The sequence below is a fragment of the Neoarius graeffei genome, chromosome 11 (assembly GCF_027579695.1).
Source record: "Neoarius graeffei isolate fNeoGra1 chromosome 11, fNeoGra1.pri, whole genome shotgun sequence".
Classification (NCBI taxonomy): domain Eukaryota; kingdom Metazoa; phylum Chordata; class Actinopteri; order Siluriformes; family Ariidae; genus Neoarius; species Neoarius graeffei.
In genome coordinates this window covers 80531661-80559273 of record NC_083579.1, presented here as the reverse complement: position 1 = coordinate 80559273, position 27613 = coordinate 80531661, and the positions used below count along the sequence as shown (strand labels likewise).

At 41.8% G+C, this 27613-nt stretch overlaps 1 protein-coding gene across 3 annotated transcripts in view; it reads right to left on the bottom strand.

Moving 5' to 3' along the window:
• The window catches only part of rcan3 (regulator of calcineurin 3), a 72183-nt gene that overhangs the window by 25848 nt on the left and 18722 nt on the right, over positions 1-27613 (bottom strand). The window contains exon 1 of one of the 3 annotated variants that reach the window (XM_060934779.1): positions 21546-21797. The exons of the other annotated variants lie outside the window; for them this stretch is intronic. Coding sequence (XP_060790762.1) covers positions 21546-21632 — 87 coding nt within the window. The 5' untranslated portion in view covers positions 21633-21797. Of the gene's footprint in view, positions 1-21545; positions 21798-27613 lie in introns of those variants that run through there. 3 annotated transcript variants of the gene reach the window in all.

Genomic DNA, 27613 nt, shown 5'->3' with positions numbered 1-27613 from the left:
TTGTCTACTGGTAGTGTGCATGAGGTAAAGGTTAGGGCTAGAAAACTAATAGTATACCTATAGAAGGGTAATTGCAGTAAACCTCAAAACTAAAAAGTGGACTAGATGTATATAACCAGTAACTAATAGTATATTTCCAGTATGCTATAAAGTATACTTTTATAAACTAAAAAGTGGACTACAAGTGTGTAACGAGTAAACCAATAGTATATTTCCAGTATACTACAAAGTATACTTTAGTAAACTAAAAAGTGGACTACAAGTATAAAACAAGTAAACTCATAGTATATTTCCAGTATAGTATAAAGTATGCTTTTGTAAACTAAAGCGTGGACTATAAGTATAGAACTAGTAAACTATTAATATATAAAAGTTTACTTGTGGTATACTTGCAGTACAAAATAAAAATACTAGTTGTATACTCAGTTTACTTCTCTTAGACTTAAAGTATACTTTTTATAAACTAAAAGTGGGCTGATTTAGTCCCAAGAAGTATTAGATTAGTTTACTTACAAGTATACTGCAAGTACATTGATATCAGTATACTTGGTACACTGAAGTATACTTAAGGAAATATACTTTATTTCAGTACACTTGGTACACTAAAGTATCTCATCTCATTATCTGTAGCCGCTTTATCCTGTTCTACAGGGTCGCAGGCGAGCTGGATCCTATCCCAGCTGACTACGGGCGAAAGGCGGGGTTCACCCTGGACAAGTCGCCAGGTCATCACAGGGCTGACACATAGACACAGACAACCATTCACAGTCACATTCACACCTACGGTCAATTTAGAGTCACCAGTTAACCTAACCTGCATGTCTTTGGACTGTGGGGGAAACTGGAGCACCTGGAGGAAACCCACGCGGACACGGGGAGAACATGCAAACTCCACACAGAAAGGCCCTCGCCGGCCACGGGGCTCGAACCCAGGACCTTCTTGCTGTGAGGCGACAGCGCTAACCACTACACCACCGTGCCGCCCACACTAAAGTATACTTAAGGAAATATACTTTAACTTTATTTCATATACTTAATAAAATGAACTTGAAGTATACTTCTTTTTGATAAGGGGTGGGTGGGACATGTGCTAGTTTGGTGTGTTGTAATCCCTACAGACACTACGTTTCTCAAAAAGAAACAGTGCTTTGATTGGATCATTGCGAACAAATGTGAGAAAAATCATCACAGAGGCGACTCTGGAGCCTTTGTCTGGGTATCCAGTGGGCTTTGGAACAGCTGAGAATGCTACCAGGCACTGATGCTGGTACATCTCTGCTCTGCTTTGGGAACAGGTGCTAGTCAGAGAAACGCAGGGTGTATATGTCTGAACAACACACCGTTACACCACACACAGGATTCAGAGTAGAGCTATGGACATTCTTTCCAATACCAAACGCACAGCTGTCGCTGAGAGAAGGTTTGGCCGTGTGGAGGTTGACTGAGAGCTTTGGCAGTGCATGGATTATTCTGTATTACTGTCTACAAACTCAAAATACATGAATTCATGTGATAATGTATTCACAAAATGGTTTCTTCAAACTCTTTTTGAAGTCCAAGTTCAAATTCTTTTTGAACACATCGCCTTGTTAGCAGTTGATGTTTCCTGTAATCCGTAGCTATTAGCAGAATAACTACAGCCATGTCGGAGCTAAAAATAACACCAGCTATTCAAGGGTGATAAATGTGCACACAATAGCAAAGGCAATAATCACCACCAGCCTTGATAAAGTGCAAATGATAGTCTGGAGATTATTGTAATGAACCAATTATTCCAATTTGCCAGAGAAACTCTGAAGCACAAAACAGTAGTAACTGTCTTTTGTATCTTATTTTAGGCACTGTTTAGTAACTTGCAAGTCGGTTTCTAATGCTGGAAAAGAGTCTTTAACTTTGCCAAACATTATATATGGCCCCTAGTCTCTTAAAGGAGTAAACTGTCATTTTCAAATGTGCTTCTAGACTTATAATAATTATATAATATCATTGTTACCGTTTCTAAACTGGAATTTGCAGTATTGCTATATAGTGGCTTTCACTAATTTCTTCTGTTCTTTTTGTTCTGACATTTTTTTCTGGCCCGGAAATGAGCTCCACCACTGCTGAGTGACTTCAATTCTGCCCTTTTCCCTTAAATGTCAATCCAAGATGCTTATAAAGTGTCAACAGAAGAAGTGGGGTCAGGGGCAGAAGAAGGAGGCTTGGGTCAATATTTTTACTACAGTTGCAATCGATCTTGCAGACAGCAGAGGGCACTAAAATTGACACGCTGCTCCTTTAAACCGTTGTGTTTCACCTTGAAAATTGTCAAATGATTATATGGGAATCTTTGGTGCAACAGCTTCGAATAGATTCTGCCTTTTTGGGATCAAACCCCAGTCTTCTACAAGTCCCTTAGATATTCAAACATTGGTTAGAATGTAAATAAATAAATAAAATGGACATTGTACATGTTTTTTTTTTATATGTAGGATAAAATGCAAAAGGAACAGCTTTTTTTATAATAACATGGACAACTTTTACATTTTCTGCATGTTATTATATACACTGTTATATTTACACTGATAATCATGTACAGAGTGATTTAAATTAGCATTAAATTAATTTTACACTGGCAACACTAAAAAAATTATTTCATATTTCAGTTTGTGCATAATCCCCCCAAGTGCTTTCATTAAAGTCTGGCTTGTTTAACCACAGAGAAATTTTTGAAAAAGATTTAAAAATGTAACAAATTTGGGGCATACAGTCTACTGGGACATGGTAATGATTTTGGATGAAGAAGAGAGTTGTCTTTAATTAAGAAAATGAACATGTTAAACAGACGAGATGTTTAATTAACCTGGCAAAGCTTAACAGCTTCTGGCAAAGCTTAGTGGCCCAAAGGCATTGAGAGTGGAAGTAAAGAGCAATGCAATAACTCTATTCCAATAAACCACTATCAAATACCATGCACAAATTAAAAAAAAAAAAAAAGTACAAAAACAGGTACAGGGAGCGCTGAAGGCAACACTGCTCACAGAAAGATAAATACAGTAGTAGAAAAATATTGTCGGGTTTTAAGCTGTTAGAGAAATCAAACAAAGCATTTCCATGTCGTATAATGTTGACTAATCTGACAGGCTCTCTACAATTTCCTGGAAAGTTCAGTCAAGATTAAAATGAAAACACCCGAAGCAGCTCAAGGTTATGGCTGGTTTTTAGGATCTATGGCATCGTCAGTAGTTCAGTAAGATATGGCTTTGGGGTGGTGTAGTGGTTAGCACTGTTGCTGCACAGCAAGAAGGTTCTTAGTTCGAGCCCACTGGCCAAAACTGTCAAGTTTGCATGTTCTCCCTGTGTCTCTGTGGGTTTCATCCAGGTGCTCCGGTTTCCCCCACAGTCCAAAGACATGCAGTTAGGCTAACTGGCTAGCCTAGATTGTCCATAGGTGTGAATGGTTGTTTCCCAAGCCCAGTAATGGGAGGGTTGTGTCAGGAAAAGCATCGTAAAACTATGCTCCAATTAAAGGTTCTGACTGCAAAGTTGAATTCTGGGAAAAATGTTCCATTTCTATAGCTGTTGGAGTTTTGAGATGTTTCGCTGCTGCACACACACACACCGTGTATTCTGTGTGTAAATGTTTTGCTGAGATAAAAAGCGTCCCGCATTTTACGATTCCAAGATTGCCAAACCAAGTGAGCAACAATATCATGTGACCACCATGGGGTGTGTTTGACCTATCCATCCATTATCTGCAGCTGCTTATCCTGTTCTACAGGGTCGCAGGCGAGCTGGATCCTATCCCAGCTGACTACGGGTGAAAGGCGGGGTTCACCCTGGACAAGTCGCCAGGTCATCACAGGGCTGACACATAGACACAGACAACCATTCACACTCACATTCACACCTACGCTCAATTTAGAGTCACCAGTTAACCTAACCTGCATGTCTTTGGACTGTGGGGGAAACCGGAGCACCCGGAGGAAACCCACGCGGACACGGGGAGAACATGCAAACTCCGCACAGAAAGGCCCTCGCCGGCCCCGGGGCTCGAACCCGGACCTTCTTGCTGTGAGGCGACAGCGCTAACCACTACACCACTGTGCCGCCCACACGGAATACTACAATTTAATAATTATAAATGTAATAGATTCTGAAACATTTTCTTTTTCATTTAGGATATGTCTTACGGCTAAACATTTCTTAGTACTGGCTACAGACTCATCTCATCTCATTATCTGTAGCCGCTTTATCCTGTTCTACAGGGTCGCAGGCAAGCTGGATCCTATCCCAGCTGACTACGGGCGAAAGGCGGGGTTCACCCTGGACAAGTCACCAGGTCATCACAGGACTGACACATATGGCCCTTTTCCACTACCCTTTTTCAGCTCACTTCAGCTCGCTTCAGCCCACTTCAACCCGACACGGCTCGCGTTTCGACTACCTCAGAGCAGCACGACTCTGCTCGCTTCAGCCCTACTCAGCACCCAAAACTCGCACGGTTTTGGAGTGGGGCTGAAGCGAGCCAAACCGAGCCGAGTGGGGCTAGGGGCGTGAGGAGACACTCCCCTGTGCACTGATTGGTGAGGAGGAGTGTCCTCACATGCCCACACATGCCCCGCGAGCATGCTGGGATCTGTCAACACCGTAAACCCGGAAGAAGGAGAATTACGAATTACGAGAATTTCTGAAGCCTTATGCGCCTCGCCTCATCTATACGCTCTTGCCAGTATCTGTTGGCGTTGTCGGTGACAACAAGCCACAGCACCAAGACCAGCAACACTAACGACTCCATGTCCTCCATGTTTATTTTTTACTATCCGGGTCGTGAGACTACCGCTTAAAAGATCACTGATGTCACTGTTTGCGCCGCCTAACGACATCACGTGACGTCCACCCACTTTCGCTAACTCCACCCAATGTGTCCACCCACTTCCAGCCAGCACGGTTCAGCGCGGTTGTAGTCGAAATGCAACTCCAACAGCCCCGCTCAGCTCGACTCAGCCCAACTCAGCACCGCACGGCTCAGCCCGACTCAGCCGCGTTGGTAGTGGAAAAGCGGCATTAGACACAGACAACCATTCACACTCACATTCACACCTACGGTCAATTTAGAGTCACCAGTTAACCTAACCTGCATGTCTTTGGACTGTGGGGGAAACCGGAGCACCCGGAGGAAACCCACGCGGACACGGGGAGAACATGCAAACTCCGCACAGAAAAGCCCCTGTCGGTCGCTGGGCTCGAACCCAGAACCTTCTTGGTGTGAGGCAACAGTGATAACCACGACACCACCGTGCCGCACCATGTAGTGTTTGACCTACTTTTAACCAAAACAAGTCAAAAATGAGTCCACAAACATGGTGGACTCGGCTCTCCCGCTAGCAGAAAAGAAAAGGAAAGCCTGCCTAGTGAGTGCAACTGAAAGATAGAGCAAGGTTAGAGAGATGGCGTGTCATTTTTCTGGACAGATAGCTAGTGCTTAGCTGTCTTAGCCTTAGAGTGCATGGGCTCAACTCCACGCTAGCGAGTATGGAGTTATACACCTAATGTTTTGATCTTACAGAAAAAGAAATGAGAACACAAAAGCAGTGACAGAGAAAAGATATAAATATTCACCTTTTGTTTCACAGATCTATTCATGAATGTCGACCACAAATTACATCCCTGCGACTCAAAACTCTCTGAGGTCGATGCAGAGTCATGATGTTTTCCGCGTGTCGCCATCTTGGTGTGATGCGGTTCCACAGTTATGCTAATGAGTTAAAGCTCCTCACGTTTGTCTGTTTCCTGTTTCCGTAGGGCCGTACTGTTTACCTCAAGAGGGAGGAAATCGGTCCCAAAACAGAGGAAAGCAATGCTCAGGACATCAAAATGCTCACATCTCGTCCGTATGATATTGTTCTTGCAAGACACAAGAAAGTGTCATGCATGATAAAAAAATTTGAAAATTTCAGATGGCTTTGTAGTCAGCACCTTTAAATATGATATGGGGATCTATAGGGTCCACATGGCAGCAACCCGACACACGTAAGTGGGACAAGCTGTAAGAAGTGAGTGAGTGAAGGAGTGAGTGGGTAAGATATGGCTTTAGATTCCACTCGCAGCAAACTCAAGGCATGCAATCACATATGGAAAAACAACAACACTTGTTTGCCAAAGACAACAGTCTACGAAGATGAGAATAATGATTACACAAAGCAATAAAATTGCATTAACTCCAAAAGGAAGGTGGATTATTAAAACTGTTATTTAGTTTTAAGAGCTCTGGAACCAACACTGGTGACAGACTGGGATTTCACTGTGGTAATGCAGCATATCAAACCATAAAAGAACTGCGATTTAGGTTTTTCTGTCCTAATGTATGGAACCATGGATGCAGATCCTGTTGGGGCTCCATTGCTATAAGACAGAACTGGGTTCTACTGTTTGAGGACTATACAGAACCACAGTAGCTGAACTCTGAATGGAGCTTCACAGTTTAACAAGCAGAGCCAGCAATGTAGAACTCTGGAGCTTGACTCCATCTTGGGATTTCGTTCATTTTAAAATACAGAATGATAAAACTAGAATTTGGAAACACTGAGATGGAACTCTTATTAGGGTTCTATTGTTCTAATGCATGAAACCATAACACATGATATAACTGCTACTGTTCTAATATATGGAATACTGTGAATGTAATAGAACTCTGATTGAGGTCCTCAGTTCTCTGCAGCATGTAGGACCATAGAAACAAACTTCCAGTTGGAGTTGTTCTGATGCATGGAACCATAAAACCAGACATCCAATATGTCTAATGGTGCCAACAGACTGAGATTTCAGCAATCGTAGAAGTTTAGCGCAAACCACACTGTGTGACATGGATCTAATAAATTTGGGTGCAACATCAAGTACCATGAACACCTACTGAATCGGAGGCAACAACACAAGTTAATATACGAGAATAAAACATCATCAGCGTATGTCGTCCATCCGCACTGCTACAGTGATAACCAATGAAGCTAAGCAAGAACTGAGCTCTTGCTGGTTTGGCGCCAGTGTCGCATCGATCAGTGGGTCATTTCCTGCTTCATTCTTATTGGTTGGTGAATAAACATAGGCTGTAACAGCAGTCACATTGTGAGATGGTCATAATAAACTTCTGACACTGTCTGGATTTTCAAAGCTATCCTTGGTCACAAGACCGTGACGTCTCTGAAGCTCTCTCACAGTGCCACATAGCATCACCGTTTTGGAACCATGACCAAAAGACATGTGCAATTCGCCACTGCAATTCTGGGCTGTCCCAGATGAAAGATGACCAACATGAAAGATGTGTATACCCACCATAACATGTTGAACCAAATGTGTGATGTTCTACAGAAGAAGCAGAATGGGTTCTATTGTTCTATCAAATATAACCACAGGAGTCATACTCCAAGATGTAGAAGTCTTTATGGAACCATACAACAGACCCCCCCCCCCCAGGAAATCACAGACTTGATCTGCATGGACTTTTACTGCCCTGCTCTAGAAATAAATCAAACCCTAATAGTAGAACTCTGATTAAGGCTCTCATGTTGTAATATATTTGGTGATATTAGAGACAGAAGTGAGATGAAGGGCCCATTATTTTAATACATGAACCATAAAACCAGACAGGATATATAACATCCAGATCTACAGATTGGGTTGGAACCTCTACACAGAAATGAGCGAGATGCTCGAGTGCAAACTGTTAAAGAACCACGGAAAACTGTGTGACACATGACGTAAAATCTATAGATCCGCAGAGGCCTTTAACTCCAGGTATAATCAATACTAGCGGCCACGACTGACAAGTCAAGAGCAGAGACAAAGAAACCCAGTTGATGTGGACTGTAGTGTTGGCTGTTGTTTGGGGTGATGATGGTGTTTGGTGCAAAGGTTGATATAGACTCCATTGGTGCAAACAGGTTCGATTCGTTGGCTGTAAACAAGTACACAAATGTAGTGCTGTTGGGACTGTGAAAAGGGTGCAAGGTTACAGAGTTCCTATTAATCGAGGTGCATGCTACATTATTACAAGCTCTGGGTTTCCTTTCAAAGGCAGACTTTTGAGAGCTCCATTAAAAAAAATTCCAGATCAGTTTACAAGAAAGATACTGTGATTTCGAAGCTCTTAAGATCTAGGCCAATCAAGTCAATCAATAAGATGTTTTCTTAGTGCATTTAGGAGACAGTGCAATCCAACACTTGCTAACTGGTTACCGTTGACGTTTCATAAAAATTGAATGATATGGAAAAGTTACAAAGATTAAGATTAGGTTTATGAGCGAGGTAAACATTTGCCTTTACTTTATGAATTCATTTTTATGAATGTAAAACCTAGTTATCCTTGTTCATTTAAACATCCACATTTTACACAAGATCAGGCTCTGGAAGCAAAGTGAGAACTCGATCAAAGGTCATTAGTTTGCAACTCAAGGGCCCTTCTTGTGTTTCTCTCGTGTCTTGCCTCCATGCTCCGACTGACTCAGACATACACCAGACACGTTTGCTCACCTGTGACATTCTGATATGATTCAAGTTTTGTTGTGAAACTAATGCAATGACTTCCTGCTATTAGAAAAAAAAACCACACAATGTGAGTAAAAACAGCTAAAGGTCACCATGTGATCCAATAAATCAGCAAGCGAGCACACTTTAAACATGGACTAAAGTTTAAAATAGGAATGTGTGCTTACATAGACGTGTATGAGCTTTGTGTTCAGGCTGCAGCTATTGTTTCAAAGATTACTATCTGTTTTTCTTATATTAAAACAATCCACCCAGCCACAGAGATCTGATCTATTAAAATATTGTCCATTTGACCCTGACAAACAGCTGACAAGGCAAATTAGGCAAACAACATTCGACAGACTCCCAAACTTACGTAATGTCCTTCACTTTATTAACCTTTCTCCCTCTCATGTTACGAAAGACAGACACCTATCAGATACAGAACACCACCATCACCACCCTGCTGTAGTGGAGTCAAGGGACTAAAAGCACGTTTTTCACTTGACTTGTGGTACAGAACTGCACCGTTACTAATCTGAACCCAAAACTATAGGACCTCTACCCTGGCCAGGTGTCTCTTAGCAAACACATATTAACATTATCTTAAACAGCTTCATGAGGTAGTCACCTAGAATGCTTTTCAATTAACAGCTGTGCCTCATCAAAAGGTAATTAGTGGAATTTAGTGCCTTATTAATGCCTTTGAGATCAAACAGTAAATAATAAAACTACAGTAAATAGCCCTATTCCATCCACAACTGTAATAATCCATATTATATCAAGAATTGCTCAACTAAGTAAAGAGAAACGACATCCATCATTATTTTAAGACATGAAGTGACTTTTAATTAATAAAAATAAAGAAAACACATTGAATTAGATAGAAGGTGCGTCCAAACTTTTGACTGGTGCTGTACACTAAGGATGCATTGATATCAATACTGGTATTGGGTACAAGTCTGATACCCTACTTGTTTACTTGAAAAAAAAAAATACCAACATCTGATAGCATGCAACTACGAGACATAAGCCGAGCGTATGACAATGCTCTGGACACACTGGATGCCAATCAAAGCAAAGCAGACTGCGATCTGTGCCCTATTTTAACACCATGAGTAGGAACTACATCATCTTTCTACAACACAAGTAACCTGTCAAAACATCTTAAACATAAGGCTCCGGTCCCACAACACCGAGAACTCTAACTCCAACTCTGACTCTCGCTCTGCCTGAGTTTAGTTCCAGTCTGGAGCAGAAACACCACAACTATAATCCCCACTATAATATCGCTCGGTCCTGACACTCAGGGAAATAAACGCACGGAACTTAGGAATGGTCATGGAATTTTTTCCAAGTAGTAGCACATTATTCCGGGTCATACTCTACAGCTTGGACTTCAGAACAACCCATGTACACACTCCGGCGGCTGATAAAATACGGACAGGTCATGGATTACGGAAATATAATAAAAAAGGATACAAAATACGGAGTGGTTACGGATTTTAATACGGACACACACTCTAAAAAATAATGGGGCCAGTACTGGTTCTTCAGGGCGATGCCATAGAAGAACCTTTTTTCAGGGCTTCAAAGAACCGTTCATGCAACAGTTCCTTAAAGAACCATTTAAACCATTTGTTTGAGCAGTGAAGACATATTTGTGTAAACATAGCCTATGTGCACTGACCAGCAAATGGTAAGAGAATGCCAGGCTCTGAAGAACCATTTCCAATGTGAAGAACCTTTCGCATAATGTAATGGTTCATCACAGAGTTTTGACTCTCCATGGAACCATCCAGAGATTTGAAGAACCACTGAAGCACCTTTATTTTTTTTTTTAGAGTGCATCACGGATGCTAATAATTTACGGATTGGTGACGGACGTTTCAGTATATTACAGATTGGTTACCGATTTCATATAGATGATGCATCACGGATAAAAAATTAAGAAGTCTAAAACAATTAAATGTTTGGACTGTTGAAGTTCATAATTAAAATATCTCCCCTGCATTTATATGTTTACTTTATTAATTTACTATTGATATTGCAGGGAAAAAAATCACATATCTGTGAATAAAAGATCCGTGCTTTGTATTGTATTTTTTATTTTCAGTGAACCCGTATTCCGTGACTTCATGATGCAACAAGGATGTACAAAGACGCCCGGGGAGAAACAGCACGTGCTCAGACAACGTCACATGTAAACAATGACCTGATTGGTCAGATGTTTTATCAGATCAGGTCCAGGTCTGGAAAAATGGCTCCAGAAGCAAATCTCACCGGTACGGATAAACCCAGGCCTGGGCTATAGGGATCGCTATCGGTCTGGTGTGAGCACCGACCACATAAACTGCAGAGGAACGATTTATTTATAGCTATCGTTACAGTTGGAGTTACAGTTATTGGTACTGCGGGACCGGGCCTTAAACCTCAACACAACTACTATCTTCAAATGCTGGCTAGATGAGTGAAAGTAACAGGTCTTACCCGTTAATTTTTTCCTAATAGCCACTATTGTTCACTGACAACAAGAGATTCTGACGAAATGGAAACAGCAACCTGCTTTACTTACAGCTGTTTCCAAAGTGAAACAAATCCCGCTGCAGTCGATTTGAACATCGGGCTCTGCCAGTAGAAAGTGAAATTGTTTTCACTGCAGTGCCATGCTATTTATTTGGCAAAATACTTGCGTTTGCATTGCCCAACCCATTTTATTCACATGCTTTTTTAAAATCTACAAACCCCATTTTTAGAAAAATTAAGATTTTTTCCCAAAATGCAATAAAAACAAAAATCTGTGATTTTGTTAATTCACAAGAACTTTTATTTAACTGACAAAATTACAAAGAAAAGATTTTCAATAGTTTCACTGACCAAGTTAATTGTACTTTGTAAATATAAGTGAAGTTAGAATTTGATGCTGCAACACACTCAAAATAAGTTGAGGCAGAGGCAAAATCAGACTGAAAAGTTTATAGGATATTCAAGTAACACCATTTTGGAAGATTCCACAATCAGCAGGTTAACTGGTAACAGGTGAGGGCATCATGATTGGGTTTAAAAGGAGCAGCACCAAAGCTCAGTCTTTGCAAGCAAGGACGGGGCGTGGCTCACTGCTTTGTGCCAAAATTTATGAGAGAATTGTTCATCAATTCAAAAAGAACATTTCTCAACACCGCAGAGAATTTAGGTCTTTCCAAATCTACAGTCCATAATATTGTGAAAAGATTCAGGGAATTCGCAGACATCTCAGTGTGTAAAGGGCGAGGTCAGAAACCACTGTTGAATGGGCGTGACCTTCGAGCCCTCAGATGGCACTGCCTGAGAAACCGTCATGATAATGTGACAGATATAGCCGCGTGGGCTCGGGAGGACTTCAGAAAGCCGTCGTCACTTAACACAGTCCACTGCTGCATCCAGAAATACAACCTGAAACTGGTTTACACAAGGAGGAAAACCTTCAATTCTATGCGGAAACACCACCGATTTCTCTGGGCCGGAACTCATCTCATACAGACCGAAAGACAGTGGAAATGTGTGCTGTGGTCAGATGAGTCACATTTCAGCTTGTTTTCAGGAAAACCGGACATTGAGTTCTCAGTGCCAAAGGTGAACACAACCATCCAGTTGATCAGAGAAAGGTGCAAAAGCCAGCATCTGTGATGGTAAGGGGAGGTATCAATGCCCACAGCATGGGGGAGGTGCATATGAGTGACGGTATCTTTGACACGGAGGCATATATTAGAGAGATACTGTATATGTTGCCATCGAGCTGACATCTCATCCTGGGACATCCATCCTTATTTGAACAGGGCAATGACAGGCCTTATTCTGCACGGGCTACAACAGTGTGGCTTCATAGGTAGAGTGCATGTGCTTGACTGGCCTGCTGCAAGTCCAGATCTGTCTCCTACTGAGGATGTATGGAGCATCATGAAGAGGAGAATCAGACAACGGAGACCACGGACTGTTGAGCAACTGAAGTCTTGTATCAAGCAAAAATGGACAAAATTTCCAATTGCAAGACTGCAACAATTATTACCCTCAGTTCCTATACGATTAAAAAGTGTTATTAAAGGAATGGTGATGTAATACAATGGTAATAATGCCTCTGTCCCAACTTTTATTTGAGTGTGTTGCAGGCATCAAATTCTAACTTTTTTTTTTATATTTACAATAGAAAATTTAGTTGATCAGTAAAACTATTGAAAATCTTTTCTTTGTAATTTTGTCAGTTAAATAAAGGTTCATGTGAATTAACAAATCACAGATTTTTGTTTTTATTGCGTTTTGGAAAATATCCCAACTTTTCTGGAAATGGAGTTAGTAGTTCAGTCTCCTAAATTGGTAAAATGTAATTAAAGCAATTACAAAATGTTTCATTACCAAAATGAACACGAGAAAATAAATAAGCGATTAGCCTGAGCAACATGTGGGTGCTCGGTCCCTCTGAGTTACAGGTCAATCCTGAGATCGAGATGCTGAACCTCTTCTGCCCCTCGGACCTGCCTGATCCATCCTGGTGCCCTGTGTCTGGTTGGAGTCTCATTGCATCGCTCCTGTGGAGGACGGCCCCATGAGGACAGTTGAGGGTTACACCTGGAGGACGCTCTGGACTCTTACAGTAATGCTTTTATGGCTGAGGACTACAGTTGACTTGCTAACTTTAGGACTGCAGTTGTCATGAACAGTTTTGCACTCAAGTTTCCATCAATGAAGAGTTTATAACATCAACGAAAATGACTTCATGTTAAAAATGTTAATGTTATAGTCATGCTGTCTGTTGTTGCCCAAATGAGGATGGGTTCCCTTTTGAGTCTGGTTCCTCTCGAGGTTTCTTCCTCATGTCGTCTGAGGGAGTTTTTCCTCGCCACCGTAGCCACAGGTTTGCTCATTGGGGATAGATTAGGGATAAAATTGGCTCATGTCTTGAGTCATTCAAATTCTGTAAAGCTGCTTTGGGACCGTGTCTATTGTTAAAAGCGCTATACGTACAAACAAACTTGACTTGACTGGCTTGGTGTGTATCCGAGACCCGTTCCTCCTCAAACACAGTGTTAGGTTTTAACAAATCAGCAAAATCAACTATATTTCCCCACAAAAAGATTGAACGCTACCTTTTAAATCCTTGTAAAGAGTAAAAAGTAAAGCTAATTTATTTCCTGAGCAGCAGAGGCAAACAAACATCACTTCATTTTCTGAATGTATTCTACATATCCTTAATGGATTGATGTAAAAATGATAAATATTATATTGTATCTCTGTTACTCAGTCATTAAAATAGTTCAACAAAATTTAACTTTACTATAGACTGAACTTTAGATTAATAGCTAGCTAGTAGAAAACCCCTTTTACTTTGTTTTAACATTTATAATATAAAACTCAGAAAACCTCAAATTGTGCAATAGCTTCGAGATTATGTAAAACTGTGATAACACAACAATTCAAATGTTTCCCATTAGATGGTGTGATTCTGTATCATGTTCTTCAGCAAAAAAAAAAAAAAAAATCCCTACAAGAACATGTTTTTCTGCACGGTCAGATCCTGTAGGAAAATATACATGTCTGTACCACCAGCACTTCCTCTGTTTGAATCTTCAGTATTGCTGGAAATATTAACACTCCAATCAAATCTACATCGAAGTTGGACAACAGAAACATTCTAGTCATCCTGGGACGACTGAGAATTGCTTGTGCTTGTCAGGATTAACGTTTATAATCTTCATGACACTTTTGCTTGTAGTGAAGTTGTTTGCATAGTAAATAAATGTTACAGTGCATGTTTAAAATATTAATAAATGTTACATCATGGTTTATTCTATCCACATTCACTGGATATGAGCAATTGTGCGCTCTGATTAGCTATTCTACTACTAGGATATCAGCTCATATACCATGAGTAGAGAAAAACAATATGGCGAAGCATGTTGCTGAACCAACCGAGGATGAAATAAAAACTCTACTCGAAAACAAAACCTCAAATTATCAAGTATTTAAAAGAAACAGAAATATTTAAAAGAATATAGTTTTTGTTGTTGTTCCCCCCTCAGTAGCTCCTGTGCCACACTCCAGCCCAGTCGGGGGCGGTAATGCACCTTTAAGTTGGTTTGCTAACCACCAAAAAACCCTAAAGAAGAAGAAAACCCCCAAAAAATACACACAAAAAAAGCAACAAAATATGGAATGAAAGTATTTGACGGTAAGAACGTATCTTTTTTATTTTTCAAGAATTATTGCATTTTTTACAACTTGCTCCTGTCATTTCACCAGCAGGGATGTGATTTGGGGCTGGTGAAATTATCTGAAAATTTTAGCCGGGGGTCTGGGGGCCGCAGGCCCCCAGCTGGTCCAGGCAGTGCCCTGGTGGGGGGACAAGGGAGGGTGAAGCCCCCCGAAGCTCCTGGGTTCTGGGGTTTTCTGACTTAAAAATTGTACTAAAATGGCAAGCAAACACACAAGAAAAAACTTGTCATGATTAACAAATTCAAGCCAATTTAATGGTCAACATGCAACTCTGAGCCCCTACAGTAAATTCAATGATTCTTAACTGACAAAAACCCAAAACATGAAATCTAAAAATGTCATTCTAAATTAAATCATCTGCATTAGAATAAATAGAAAATTGTATAAGGAAAAACAAAATTTATACTTTCAATTACTGTAGAAGTTGAACATACCTAAATGTGCCTTTTCAAACAAACATGATGCAACATAAGAATTCATCCACCATTATTTATTAAACTCTATTGCTCCTGGTAGTCTCCCGGTTTGCTGCTTATGTATGGCAACTTCTAATATTTGATTAAGTTACTGCACACCCCGTTTAGACAGGGTAACAGGATTGATTTTAAATTTTGAAATTAGTCATGCATAGACTACTTACCAAAACTGAAATTTTTAAGTAAATATTCTCAGATTCAGTTCATTCTGCCATCCATATAAAAGGTGAGAATATGTAGATCCTTGGCAACAAATAATTTCAATAATAGCTTTTGGGAGCATTTATTTTTGTTATGTGATTTATCACGGTAACGGAACTGACACAAACCTCTGGGACAGGTACAAAAATTAACAAAACATCGAAAAAATATCTTTTCTTAATGGCATTTTCAATTTGTGACATCATATGTCCATTGTGGTTTCCACAGTCTTGTTGTTGAACATGAAAAAGTTTCAATTCCACCTTTGTCTAACATTAAGAATCATGTCTGAAAAAAAAGTCACTTTTCAGTGGGACAGCCATTTTTGCTCATTTTCGACCCTAAAATTTGCTATAAAATGCACAGTTATGAACCAAAGTAGTCAAATTTTGAAATGCAAGGTAGAACTGATGATGTTTTATCATATGAGACCATAAAAATTTTTTAGAAATCTCAAAATGTAAACAAAACACGTCTGGACAAAAAAAAATACGTTTGTGAAATTGACTCATATACAGAACTGTACAGTGTTCACTCACTTGAGGATTTTCATATGCAAGAATAAAAATCACTTTTTCACTAAACAACATTCACAAAAAATGTGTTTGCAATTAATTGGGATCCACTGTTTATCATTTCAACCGCGCATCAGACCCTCGGCCAACTGAAAATGTCTTTCATGCACTTTTCTCCCTCATGAGAATTTTGAAAAGTTGGTCAGTATGTATTATTTGCACCAACATTTTAATATTGAATAAACAAATCAAAATTGTGTATAATTACCTTACATCCACGCTGTGGGAAAAGTTTTGAGCGAAAATTAAAACTAACTTGGAGTGAAAAAGGTGAAATAATCTGTGATGAAGTTGGCAGAGACTCTGAGGTAAAGTGAGAGGAGGCGGGAGGGGGGAGGGGTCAAGCATCACTGCCGCCTCACAGACTCACTTTCCCGGGTTAAACTCCCACCGCTCCCCCTCTCTCTACACCACTCCCCCTCGCTCTACACCACTCCCCCTCGCTCTACACCACTCCCCCTCGCTCTACACCACTCCCCCTCGCTCTACACCACTCCCCCTCGCTCTACACCACTCCCCCTCGCTCTAGCTTTTGTTTTGTTTTCACTGAGTAACTATTTTGATTTGTAAAGTAGAGCCGTGATTTAAACTGCTGTTTCTTCGGACGTAACTAAAACAAACTGAAATAAAAACCGCCCCTTCTTTTCTCCTCAGAAGGTTTAGCCTCCGATGCTAACCTTTTCGCCACAGCTTTCATAGCGTGCGCATGCGCATCCAGGAAGCAACAGATGGCGCGAGGCCCCGTTGCCACGGCAACCTTCGTCACTCCGTCGCACGTGCAGTGACGCCATCACCACTCACAGGCTTATTATGGGGAAAGAAATGAGCTGGGTTGTTTTTTCTTCTTCCCCATGTTTATTTACTTTAAAAACACACACACACACACACACACCAAACTGATGATCAGGTGCATCTTTACGCTCGATCACGGAGGCTGCCATCTTTCAACTCTTTGTTTGAAGCGAGCTTACGTACAGCTATCTAACAAGCGCGTTCATTGGTTGTTACAGAGCGATGGGCCAATCACGTACCTCGTTTCATCTCAATGACGGAATTACTGAAAGTCGGAACGAATAGGATATGAATGCGGATTTTTGAGCGAAAAATCGGAAAAAACATTTTTTTTAAATTTTGAGGTGAAAAAAGAGGAATTCCGCGAATTCGCGGAAAAATCACATCCCTGCACCAGTTTGTTTACATTCTAAGCGGAAATTATTTTTTTGGAAGTTTTGTATAAAGTTTGTATTTATCAAATTTGCAAAAAATAAAAATGCTCTGTTTTTCAAAATCCAGTGAATGTGGATAGAATAAAACAGTTATTCCACTCAATCTCATCGTACATGGATTATAGACAATTTGGTGCTACGCACCTCGTCGGGTATCAGCTCATGTACGACTCGATTTTGGGGAATAACTGTTAATTAACCATCTACTCGCAGTTAATTTCATTGCTGTTATTTAATTTACATAAAGGCCTTACAGACATATTCCTGTTCTGCTGTACTTTTTAGTACGGTCAGACACTCACTGGTCACTTTAATGTACACCCACTTACTCATGCAACGGTCCAAATCAGCCAATCACGTGGCAGCAGCACAATGCATAAACTCATGCAGACACAATGTCAAGAGCTTCAGATAATGTTCACATCAAACATCAGAATGGGGAAAATGTAATCTTAGTGACTCTGTAGTATGGTTGTTGGTGCCAGTATTGAATTTCAGAGAAACTCCTGACATCCTGGGACTTTCATGCACAATAGTCTCAGTTTACAGAGATTAGTGCAAAAAACCCAGCAGTTCTGTGGGTGGAAACGTCTTGTTGATGAGAGAGGCCAGAGGAAAATGGCCAGACTGGTTTGATCTGACAGGAAGGTTACAGTAACTCCAATAATCAATCAATCACTCTTTACAACCATGGTGAGCAGAAAAGCATCTCAGAAACCACAAAACACTGAACCTTGATGTGGATGCGCTCCAACAGCAGAACGCCACATCAGGTCCCGCTCCTGTCAGCTAACAGGAAGTGGAGGTTCACCGATCACAGGCTTACTGAAACTGGACAGTTGAAGATCGGAGAAATGCTGCCTGGTCTGGTGATTGTCTGACTAATTACAACTTGTGATAACCTACATGTGGTCTGCACTATTTATACCCATACAGTATGGCCCAGTTCAGGACTCTTGGTAAATGCTTTTTTATGGTACAGGTCACCTGGCAATGGAAACAAGGGCAAAATGTGGATTTGTTTCCACATCACACTGTCTGGTGTAAAATGTTAAAAGACAGAGAGAGAGAGAGAGAGAGGATGAATATGCAATAAAGCATGCTCAGAGAGAAAAGGAAAAATGAACAGACATAACAAAAGGAGCGGATGTTGTCTTTTCTATAATGAGCACCAGTCACCCGCGTGCAGCGTATTAATCTCCTTAAACCAGAGCTGAAACAATGATTATTCACACTCAAAGCAATCTCCAACCTCATATTTCCTCCTGCTGCCTCGCTCTTTCTCGATTATCTTTCATAACCAGTGCAATGAATAATAATGATAAATAAAAATAGCTTGGAACAAATGCAGTGCCGTTCAGAAACACTTTTCTATCTTTCTTCATGGTTATCTCTCCGTTTCTATGTTGACCTTGACCTGTCTCTGACCAGCAGTCAAAACAAGCAAAAACAAAAATTAATGACCATCGAGGTAGCAACGGCACAAACAAGGTTTAACAGCACACAAAAGACATGCTCTGTGTGTGTGTGGTTAGAAATAAGCATGCTTAGAAGGGGAAGCAAGGCTTGATGGGAAGTGTAGTCAGTCATGGTTAGGCACATAAACAATGACTCATCTCCCGACCAAAAGGATGGCTAGATGCTTCATTTAAATGGACACAAACAGTTGATTCAATGCAGCTAATCTGACTGTGTACAGTGTGTAAGACTACCTGTGTCTTGGGTGTGTGTTGCCGGAGACACACACTGTGATACTGCAATGCTACAGTTTCTATGGTGCAGTCAGAACTGAATGACGAACACTGACCTCAATAAGAGTGCGTATAAGACAGGCAAAAAAAAAAAAGAGCCAAAAGTGTTTTTCAATGCATGAGCATTTCTTTGTGCTAGAATTCACTGAATAATAACCCCTAGTAGGACCAGACCATACATTTCACTTTGTTTGTCTCTAAAAACATCTTAAGATTGTTCTGATGCATTACAACTTATTAACTAAAATAAACAGTAGTGGCTTGTCCATAGATAAAGCCCTCATTCACAACTCCATACATTTTAAATTTCTTTGAAATACTAAGCAATACATAATGTTTGACTGACCAATGAGTAAAATAAAAAAAAAAAAGCTACTTGATTTGGTCACCTTTCTAAATGTTACACAACCGAGCTGCAGTGTGCTTGCTCACTGCCCCACTTACCTTCCATCCAGTTATTATTGTACCTAGTTATCAAAAATGGGAACTGCAACAAGCATTAATAGCACCCATTTGGGGCAAGAGTCACACTGCCCCACGCTCAGTGGAGAAGCAGCAGACAGGACAGGCTTGCTAGATTGGGCTCGTTCAAAAATAGTCGGCTGATGCCAAAATCTTAGAGCAAATCATCAGAATTAAAGTTAATACATTTCTGTGAAGGGGTGGCACGGTGATGTAGTGGTTAGCACTAACACCTCACAGCAGGAAGGTTCTGGGTTCAAAACTACTGGTTGACTGGGGCCTTTCTGTGGTGTTTACGTGTTCTCCTTGTGCCAGTTTCCTCTGGGTGTTCCGGTTTCCTCCTACAGTCCAAAGACGTGGATTGGGTCAATTGGCTACTCATGAATGTGTGTATGAATGGCTGTCTGTCTCTCTGTGTTCGCCCTGTGGTAGGCTGGTGACTTGGCCAGGGTGTATTCCACCTCTTGCTCAATGCCAGCACGGATTGGCTCCAGCTCAGTCGTGACCCGCAACAGATAAGGGGCATAGAACATAGACATGTAGACAGTGTGTCCATGATGTACAGCACCATTTCTATTCTACGATATATTGCAAACATTTGGAGAAGAGCTGGCGAATGACTATAGATGATGTCCATACGTTAGAAATAAAGGCTGAGAAAAAGAACATACCTTCAATTTTGGACACCCAGATTGTTTATGTTTTCAGGTCTTTTGAGATGTGCTTGGGCTGTATATTTTATTGAAACCTGGCAACCCTGGTTAATGATATCACCCGAAATGCAATTGCTAGACTGTACACTGGATGACTATGTTGTTGACTCTCAACTGTCTATTACTGGGTTACAATTAAAAAGCAAAACATAACATATTAACAACTGGATAGCAGCCTCTTGCATACATCAAGTATGATAACTTCTCGAATTAATTTTGTTTGAGGATATATTAGTTATTGCTGCAAATACACCCATTTTTCTTTAAAGAAGGGCAGTTATCAAACTGACATGAACATTTCACTGTAAAACATTATGAACTGCATTACATCATCTTTATTATAATCTCTATCTCACACACCTGCAGTGTGAAGGTAGGTTAGTTGGGAGTGTGTGTGTGTGTGCGTGTGTGTGCGCATGAGAACATAACAAGGTTGGCCAATGCGTCTAAAGCGAGGTTCTCCTCTCACTGTTCTCTTTAGAACCGACTCTATAAAATTCCTCCCTGCGCTTCGCGCGCGCGTCACTCGTTTTAGCGCACTGATGACGTCACCGACGCGTGCAGCGGAATGTTAATGCGGAGCTGCAGCTTCATTCACAAAAACACAGCCAGCAGCCGTCGTGTGTCCCAAACAAACAGACAAACAAACAACAACAGCGTGGATCCAGGAGATTATTCTCTCACTAGGGTTCATTCCTGGGCACCATCTTCTTCCTCTCCCTCCAGCCTGTGGTTATATTTTATTCCATTCTTTATATATATATATATATATATATATATATATATATATATATATATATATATATATATATATGTGTGTGTGTGTGTGTGTGTGTGTGTGAGAGAGAGACAGCAAAACTCCCAAAATAACGTGACAAAAACAATGGTTTCACACAAGCCAGCTTAATTTATGCGGTTAGGGTACTTTTTAAAAATTTAGTCCAATTAGTTAAAAATAAATAAAACAAACAAACACAAATAAATAAATAAATCTCTCAAATGATTTGTTTTCATGGTCACCACTTCAAAAGCTCTCGCACCGCGCTGTTGTCAGGGGGCGTGGTTACGTCTGGGCGACCATAGCAACCGTCCTTCGCCGCATAGATCAAATAAAACAAATCATGTAATGATGAGAGTGACATGGAACACAAACAATACTCCTCAAATAGCTGCTGTTTGGAAACACTGGATAGCTGTGTAGTCTTAGGATAAAAAGACCGTTTACTTAAATATTTCTACATAATAAAAAGGAGACAGAGAGAGAGAATAATATTAGAACGGTGACCCTGGGAGAACAGTGCACACTTGGACACACACACACACACACACACACACACACCAAACAAACCGTGGCCAGCTCTTCTCTATGCCCTTTCAGACCCAGGATCAGTACCTGCATTTTGTCGGATGTGAACACCTCAGCGTCCACGTCGCACGCGATGAGCGTCACCAGTTCCAGTTTCATATCGATTGATGGCATTCCCTCTTACAGCGACCAACAGTGGGATATTCTTTTTTCTTTTCTCACAGATCTGAATGTATTCCTCTCTCTCTCTCTCGGTCCTTTGAGAGTTGGAGTGGATAAGTGTGCGCCGCTGTGTGTGTGTGTGTGTGTTCGTTCACCTGAGATGCTCTACAGCAGAGACCTGAGCGCGCGCTGACTCAACTCCTGCCTGTCTGACCCTCGCCGTCTTGAACGCAAGGGGCGGGGCTAAGTCATTCCAAACGCACCAATCAGCGCGAGCCCCGGCTCTGACGCCACCAGCTCCTGCATGCGCAGTGTTCTCAGAGCGATCGCTAAGAGCAGTTCTGAGGTTCGTTGCAGGGTTTCTCTTGATCGAGTGATTTGTTTCTCAATTAGAAACGCACAGATGAACCCTCATCCTTTCAGCGAGCATGGTCTGGGTTCCCGTTTACCGGAAAATCCACTATATTTTACCACGGATTTACTTTAGGTAGGTTGTCGCTAATAAAGCAATCAGCCACCAGAGGGCGTGGCTTACAGTGATATCATCACCGGGGGTGTTGGAGACCACACGAGATGGAGTAAACCTCCTCCCTCGCAATACAACCGTTGCAACACGCCTTCGAATGGCGTTTTACTGGTACAAAACTTCAACCAAACACCTATGAAGTTGAAGCAAATTCTCTGCCAACTTTTCAAAATTCCTTAGAGTGAGGTTTTTTTTTGGGGGGGGGGGTCGACGGCAAAATTTTTCCGCACACCACGCAGTAAGTGGGAAATTTTGTATTCAGTTTGATATTCACTTGTCCCCCTGCATTCTGGTGTGTGGGTTTGTGGGTCATCCAGCTGGAGATTGGGGGGGGGGGGGGGGGGGTGAGATTTTGGATTTAGTAGATGTTCCTGCATTCTGGTGGATTTTTGGAGTGGCCTGCTGTGCCATACCTACATTCTTACACACCCTGCACAAAAGCACCAAGTTTTGGCCTAAAAGCCCCCACACTAGAAAACTACAGATGACTGCCAATGTTCCTGTAGCCCTATAGACCTGCTCTTCTGTCTGCCTTTTCTGGCTTGGCTGGACTGTCAAAATAAAATATTCCACTTTTGTCCTGCCAGTGGTCTTACCCTTCGGGACATCTTATCTTTGAAAGAATTCAAATAGTCATGTTGGTTTAATAAATCTACGCAGTCACAACAACATGCCTTTTCCTGGAGGACAAGTTTCTTGTGTTTATTCTGAATCTCACCTGCTCTGAGTGGTAGGCAGGCCTATAGCAAAACGGTCAAGTTCTTTGATATTACAGGTGACCATGCTTTATTTACTTTAACTGAGCAATTACATACATCATAAATAATTAAAAATAAATACCCTGCAAATAAACAATAGGTATGGTGGCTCTTCTTGCATTTGTAATATTATCTCTTACTTGTTTTATTTTACAACATTTCCAGTATGGCTTCAAATAAAGTCATCAAGTATGATAACATACAGTAAACAAACTAAAAATGCGCCTTAATAAACGTGTGCTAAGGAGGTGCTCTCCCGTGCTGCTTGTTGGGGAAGACAGAGGCTGTGGCATGGCAGTAGGCCTATAATAATAATAATAATAATAATAATAATAATAATAATAAGTTACATTTATATAGCGCCTTTCAAGAAACCCAAGGACGCTTTACAATTATAGACAAGGAAAAAAAAAAGTCCACCAAGTAGGGGTCAGGATGTAATTCCCGTGGTGTAGCAGCCACAGTCCCACCAAAAGGTGCACGAAAACAAGTCCAACATCTACAGCACTGCCGCCGCGACGCCGTCAGCAACATCACTCGAACACCACGCCATGGACCACAAAGCGAGCAGAGAAGCTCCGCCACGCAGAGCGCTGGTATGTCCCAAACCGCCTGCACAGCCGCCGTGGTACCACCGAGCAACATCGCTCGGAACATCACGCCAAGCATTAAAGCGCAGAGTGCTGGACAACCACGATGTAAAATGAGCAACAAGTTCACTGCAGTCCATAGCTGGGAGCACAGGCATCTCCCAGGGCGAACTAAGGCCTGGAGGGAACCAACACCCAAAACTGGGTCCGGAGCTACACCACAACCGGCGGACAAAACACTCAAACATCAAACTACACAAACACACAGAAGAAAAATAAATAAATAAAATGAAAATAGAAAAATAAAATAAAAAAAGCTCTGCTGAGAAGCGGCAGCCAGAACGCGCACGACGTACTCTCAACCGGAAACGGAAAGTCGAAAAAAGCTTTAGCATGCCTAGTACACAGCTCTCGATATGGCATTAAATATTCTCACAACACTTATAGGCTAAAATGATTAAGAAACTTTATACAAGTTCATAATTATGCCAGTAACGCCACACATTGGCGTGCATATGTACAAACCTGTCTGAGACACCCGTCTTCAACTCGGATACCTTCTTCTCTCTCCTCTTCCTCTAAATTGACGGTAGGCAATTATCCAATTTCCGGCGAGTGCAGCATCATTAGATGCGCCACCTACCATAGGGGAGTGTGTACAGAAGGGAACACCTCTCTGCCTGTTTAGCTGTGCGTAAGGCATAATTGATCGATCGCAAGTGGTTGGTGTGACGCAATGGATAGCCTAGATCAGATAGATAAACTAGATTTTTTTCTAGCGTGAGAAATCGGAGGTATGGCGTGTGAGTGTGTGAAGACAGTCAAATGCGTGTGTCTCACGCTCACTGCGTGAGAGTTGGCAGCCCAGATTTAACCCATCGCAAGTAGTGAACACACACATGCACACCCCTTTTCCACCAAATCAGTTCCAGGGCTGGTTTGGGGCCAGTGCTGGTGCTGGTTCACAACTCGTTCAACTTGCAAACCAGCTGAGAACCAGTTTGCTTTTCCATAGCTCGGGGTGCTAAGGGGAGCCACGTCATTATGTCACTGTATACGTCAGTTACGTCGCTGCATTTGCATAAACCTTGGCGCGAACATCGAAGCAACAACACGGAGAAGAAGAAGAAGCAGCAACAACAACGATAATAATGGATGACTGCTGCTTTACTGCATCCATGATATCTCGTCGCTTATTTAAAAATGGCGCCCTCTCGCGGTCTTGCTATTGTTGTTGGTCTTAACAACTCCACCCGCTGATGTAAGCAGTTCTTTCCTCTAGTCCAGCAAAGAGCTGGTGCTACCCTGGAACCAGTTTTTCTGGTGCAGAGCCAGTTCTTTGTCAGTGGAAACAGAAAACCCGGTTCCAAACTAAGCATTGGCCCAGAACCAGATTTGGTGGAAAAGGGGTAACACACAGGTGAGCAATGAGCACACACACACACAAGGAGCAGTTGGGGGTCAGGTGCCTTGCTCAAGGGCACTTCAGCCCAAGGCCGCCCCAAGTTAACCAAACCGCATGTCTTTGGACTGTGAAGGAAACCCACGCAGATACGGGGAGAACATGCAAACTCCACGCAGAAAGGCTCAAACCCAGAACCTTCTTGCTGTGAGGCAAAAGTGCCAACCACCATACTGCCCAAATGAGAAAATCCAATTTATACTAGCCATGATACTACCAATGGTGCCACATAAGATTTTGAGGTCTCCTACAAGAGCGTGATAAATAGGCGTCAAACAACATTGCTGAAAAAGGTCATTGACATACACCAAATCAGCCATGACATTAAAACCACCTGCCTAATATTGCACAGGTTCCTCTTGTGCCATCAAAACAGCTCTGACCCATCCAGGCATGGACTCCACAAGACCTAGGCTGAAAACATATCTGTTTAGTTAAGCCTTGTGTTAATAGTGTTTATGAGGTAAAGGAGTAGATCTGGAGGATCCTCAGACAGAGTGTTTTGGTAAACTGGGATGTATGGATGCTGTCAGTCCCCACTCGCTTGCTCACTCGAGTTTGTTGACGGTGTAGTGGCTGCTGCTTTATGTCCCGGGGCCCCTCATGCCTGTGTTACCTTCTGGCTCTCCCCTTTTAGTTATGCTGTCATAGTTAGTTGCCGGAGTCCCTGCTTGTACTCGGTGCAATATGTATACTGTTCCTACTTATTCAGGTGACATTGGGCATACCTAACAACCTGTGTTTTCTCTCTCTTCTCCCCCCCTCCCCCCAAATCTGTCCCTCTGAGTTACATGTCGGTCCTGGGATCGAGATGCTGACCTCTTCTGCTCCTCGGACCTGCCTGATCCATCCTGGTGCCCTGTGTCTGGTTGGAGTCTCATCGCATCGCTCATGTGGAAGGCGGCCCCATGTGGACAGTTGGGGGTCGCGCCTGGAGGACGCTCTGGACTCTTGCAGTGGTGCTTTTGTGGCTGGGGACTGCAGTTGACTTGCTGACTTTAGGACTGCAGTTGACTTGCTGACTTTAGGACGGCGGTTGTCGTGAACGGTTTTGCGCTCGGGTTTCCGTCGGTGGGGGGTTTATAGCATCAACGAAGCTGACTTTATGTTAAAACTGTTAATGTTATAGTCATGTTGTCTGTTGTTGCACAAATGAGGATGGGTTCCCTTTTGAGTCTGGCTCCTCTCGAGGTTTCTTCCTCATGTCGTCTGAGGGAGTTTTTCCTTGCCACCGTTGCCACAGGCTTCATCATTGGGGATAGATTAGGGATAAAATTAGCTCATGTTTTAAGTCGTTCAAATTCTGCAAAGCTGCTTTGCAACAATGTTTATTGTTAAAAGTGCTATACAAATAAACTTGACTTGACCTACTTGTGCTGTAGTATCCGGCAGCAAAATTTTAGCAGCAGATTCTTTAAAGTTCTGCAAGTTGTGAGGTGGGGCCTCCATGGATCAGAACTTGTCTGTCCAGCACATCCCACAGATGCTTGATCGGATTAAGATCTGGGGAATTTGGAGGTGAAGTCAACACTTTGAATTCTCTATCATGTTCCTCAAACCATTCCTGAAATTTTTTTTGCAGTGTGGTGAGGCACATTATCCTACTGAACAAGGTCACTGCCATTAGGGAATACCATTGCCATGAACAGGTGTACTTGATCACTAACAATGTTTAGGCAGGTGGTTCGTTGTTAGTAACATCCACATGAATGGCAGAACCCAAGGTTTCCCAGCAGAACATTGCCCAGAGCATCACACTGCCTTTGTCCGGTTGCCTTCTTCCCATAGTGCATCCTGGTGCTATCTGTTCCCCAGGTAAATGACATACATACACCCAGCTGTCTACATGATGTAAAAGAAAATGTGATTTATCAAACCAGGCTACCTTCTTTCATTGCTCCATGGCCCAGTTCTGATGCGGATTTGTCCATTGTAGGCGCTTTCGGTGGTGGGCAGGGGTCAGCATGGGCACTCTGACCGGTCTGCAACTATGTAGCTCCATAAACAGCAAGCAGCGATGCGTTGTATGTTCTGACACCTTTCTATCATTGACTTTTTTTTTTTTTTAGCAGTTTGTGCTACAGTAGCTCTTCTGTGGGATCGGACCAGACGGACTAGTCTTCGCTCCCTACGTGCATCAACTATGTTTACATGCACACATTTTTCTTTACATTTGGAATGAATTGATTCTGATCAGCGATCCTAAATGTATCATTTACATGAAAGCGATCAATAGTTGTGTGTTTATATGTCCAATGTGTCCAATCCCACTGCTGGCTTACTCTGCTCTGAAAAGATTGGACGTGGTGAGTGTTTTATCCATTTTATTTAAGCAACAATTGGAAAGAAACTTTTTCTTCATAGACTGAACAGGAGAAGAGAATTTGTTTCGAAATGCCATCTGGTACAGAGCCATAGCTTTGCTGCCTAGTCTGAATTACTAGAACATTTATCTTGGCACAGTTTTTTAAAGAGTAATTCCATTGTACTTTTTTCATTGAACACAAGTCATTGTAAACATTTGTCTTGCAAAAACAGACACTGAGATCTTGGCACAACTGTCCAATACTTCTAGGAGCATCGTGTGACATTGTAACTGTAACAGTGTTACTGCAAGACTATAAACAAAGCAAATCACTGCGTGAAGATGTATTAAA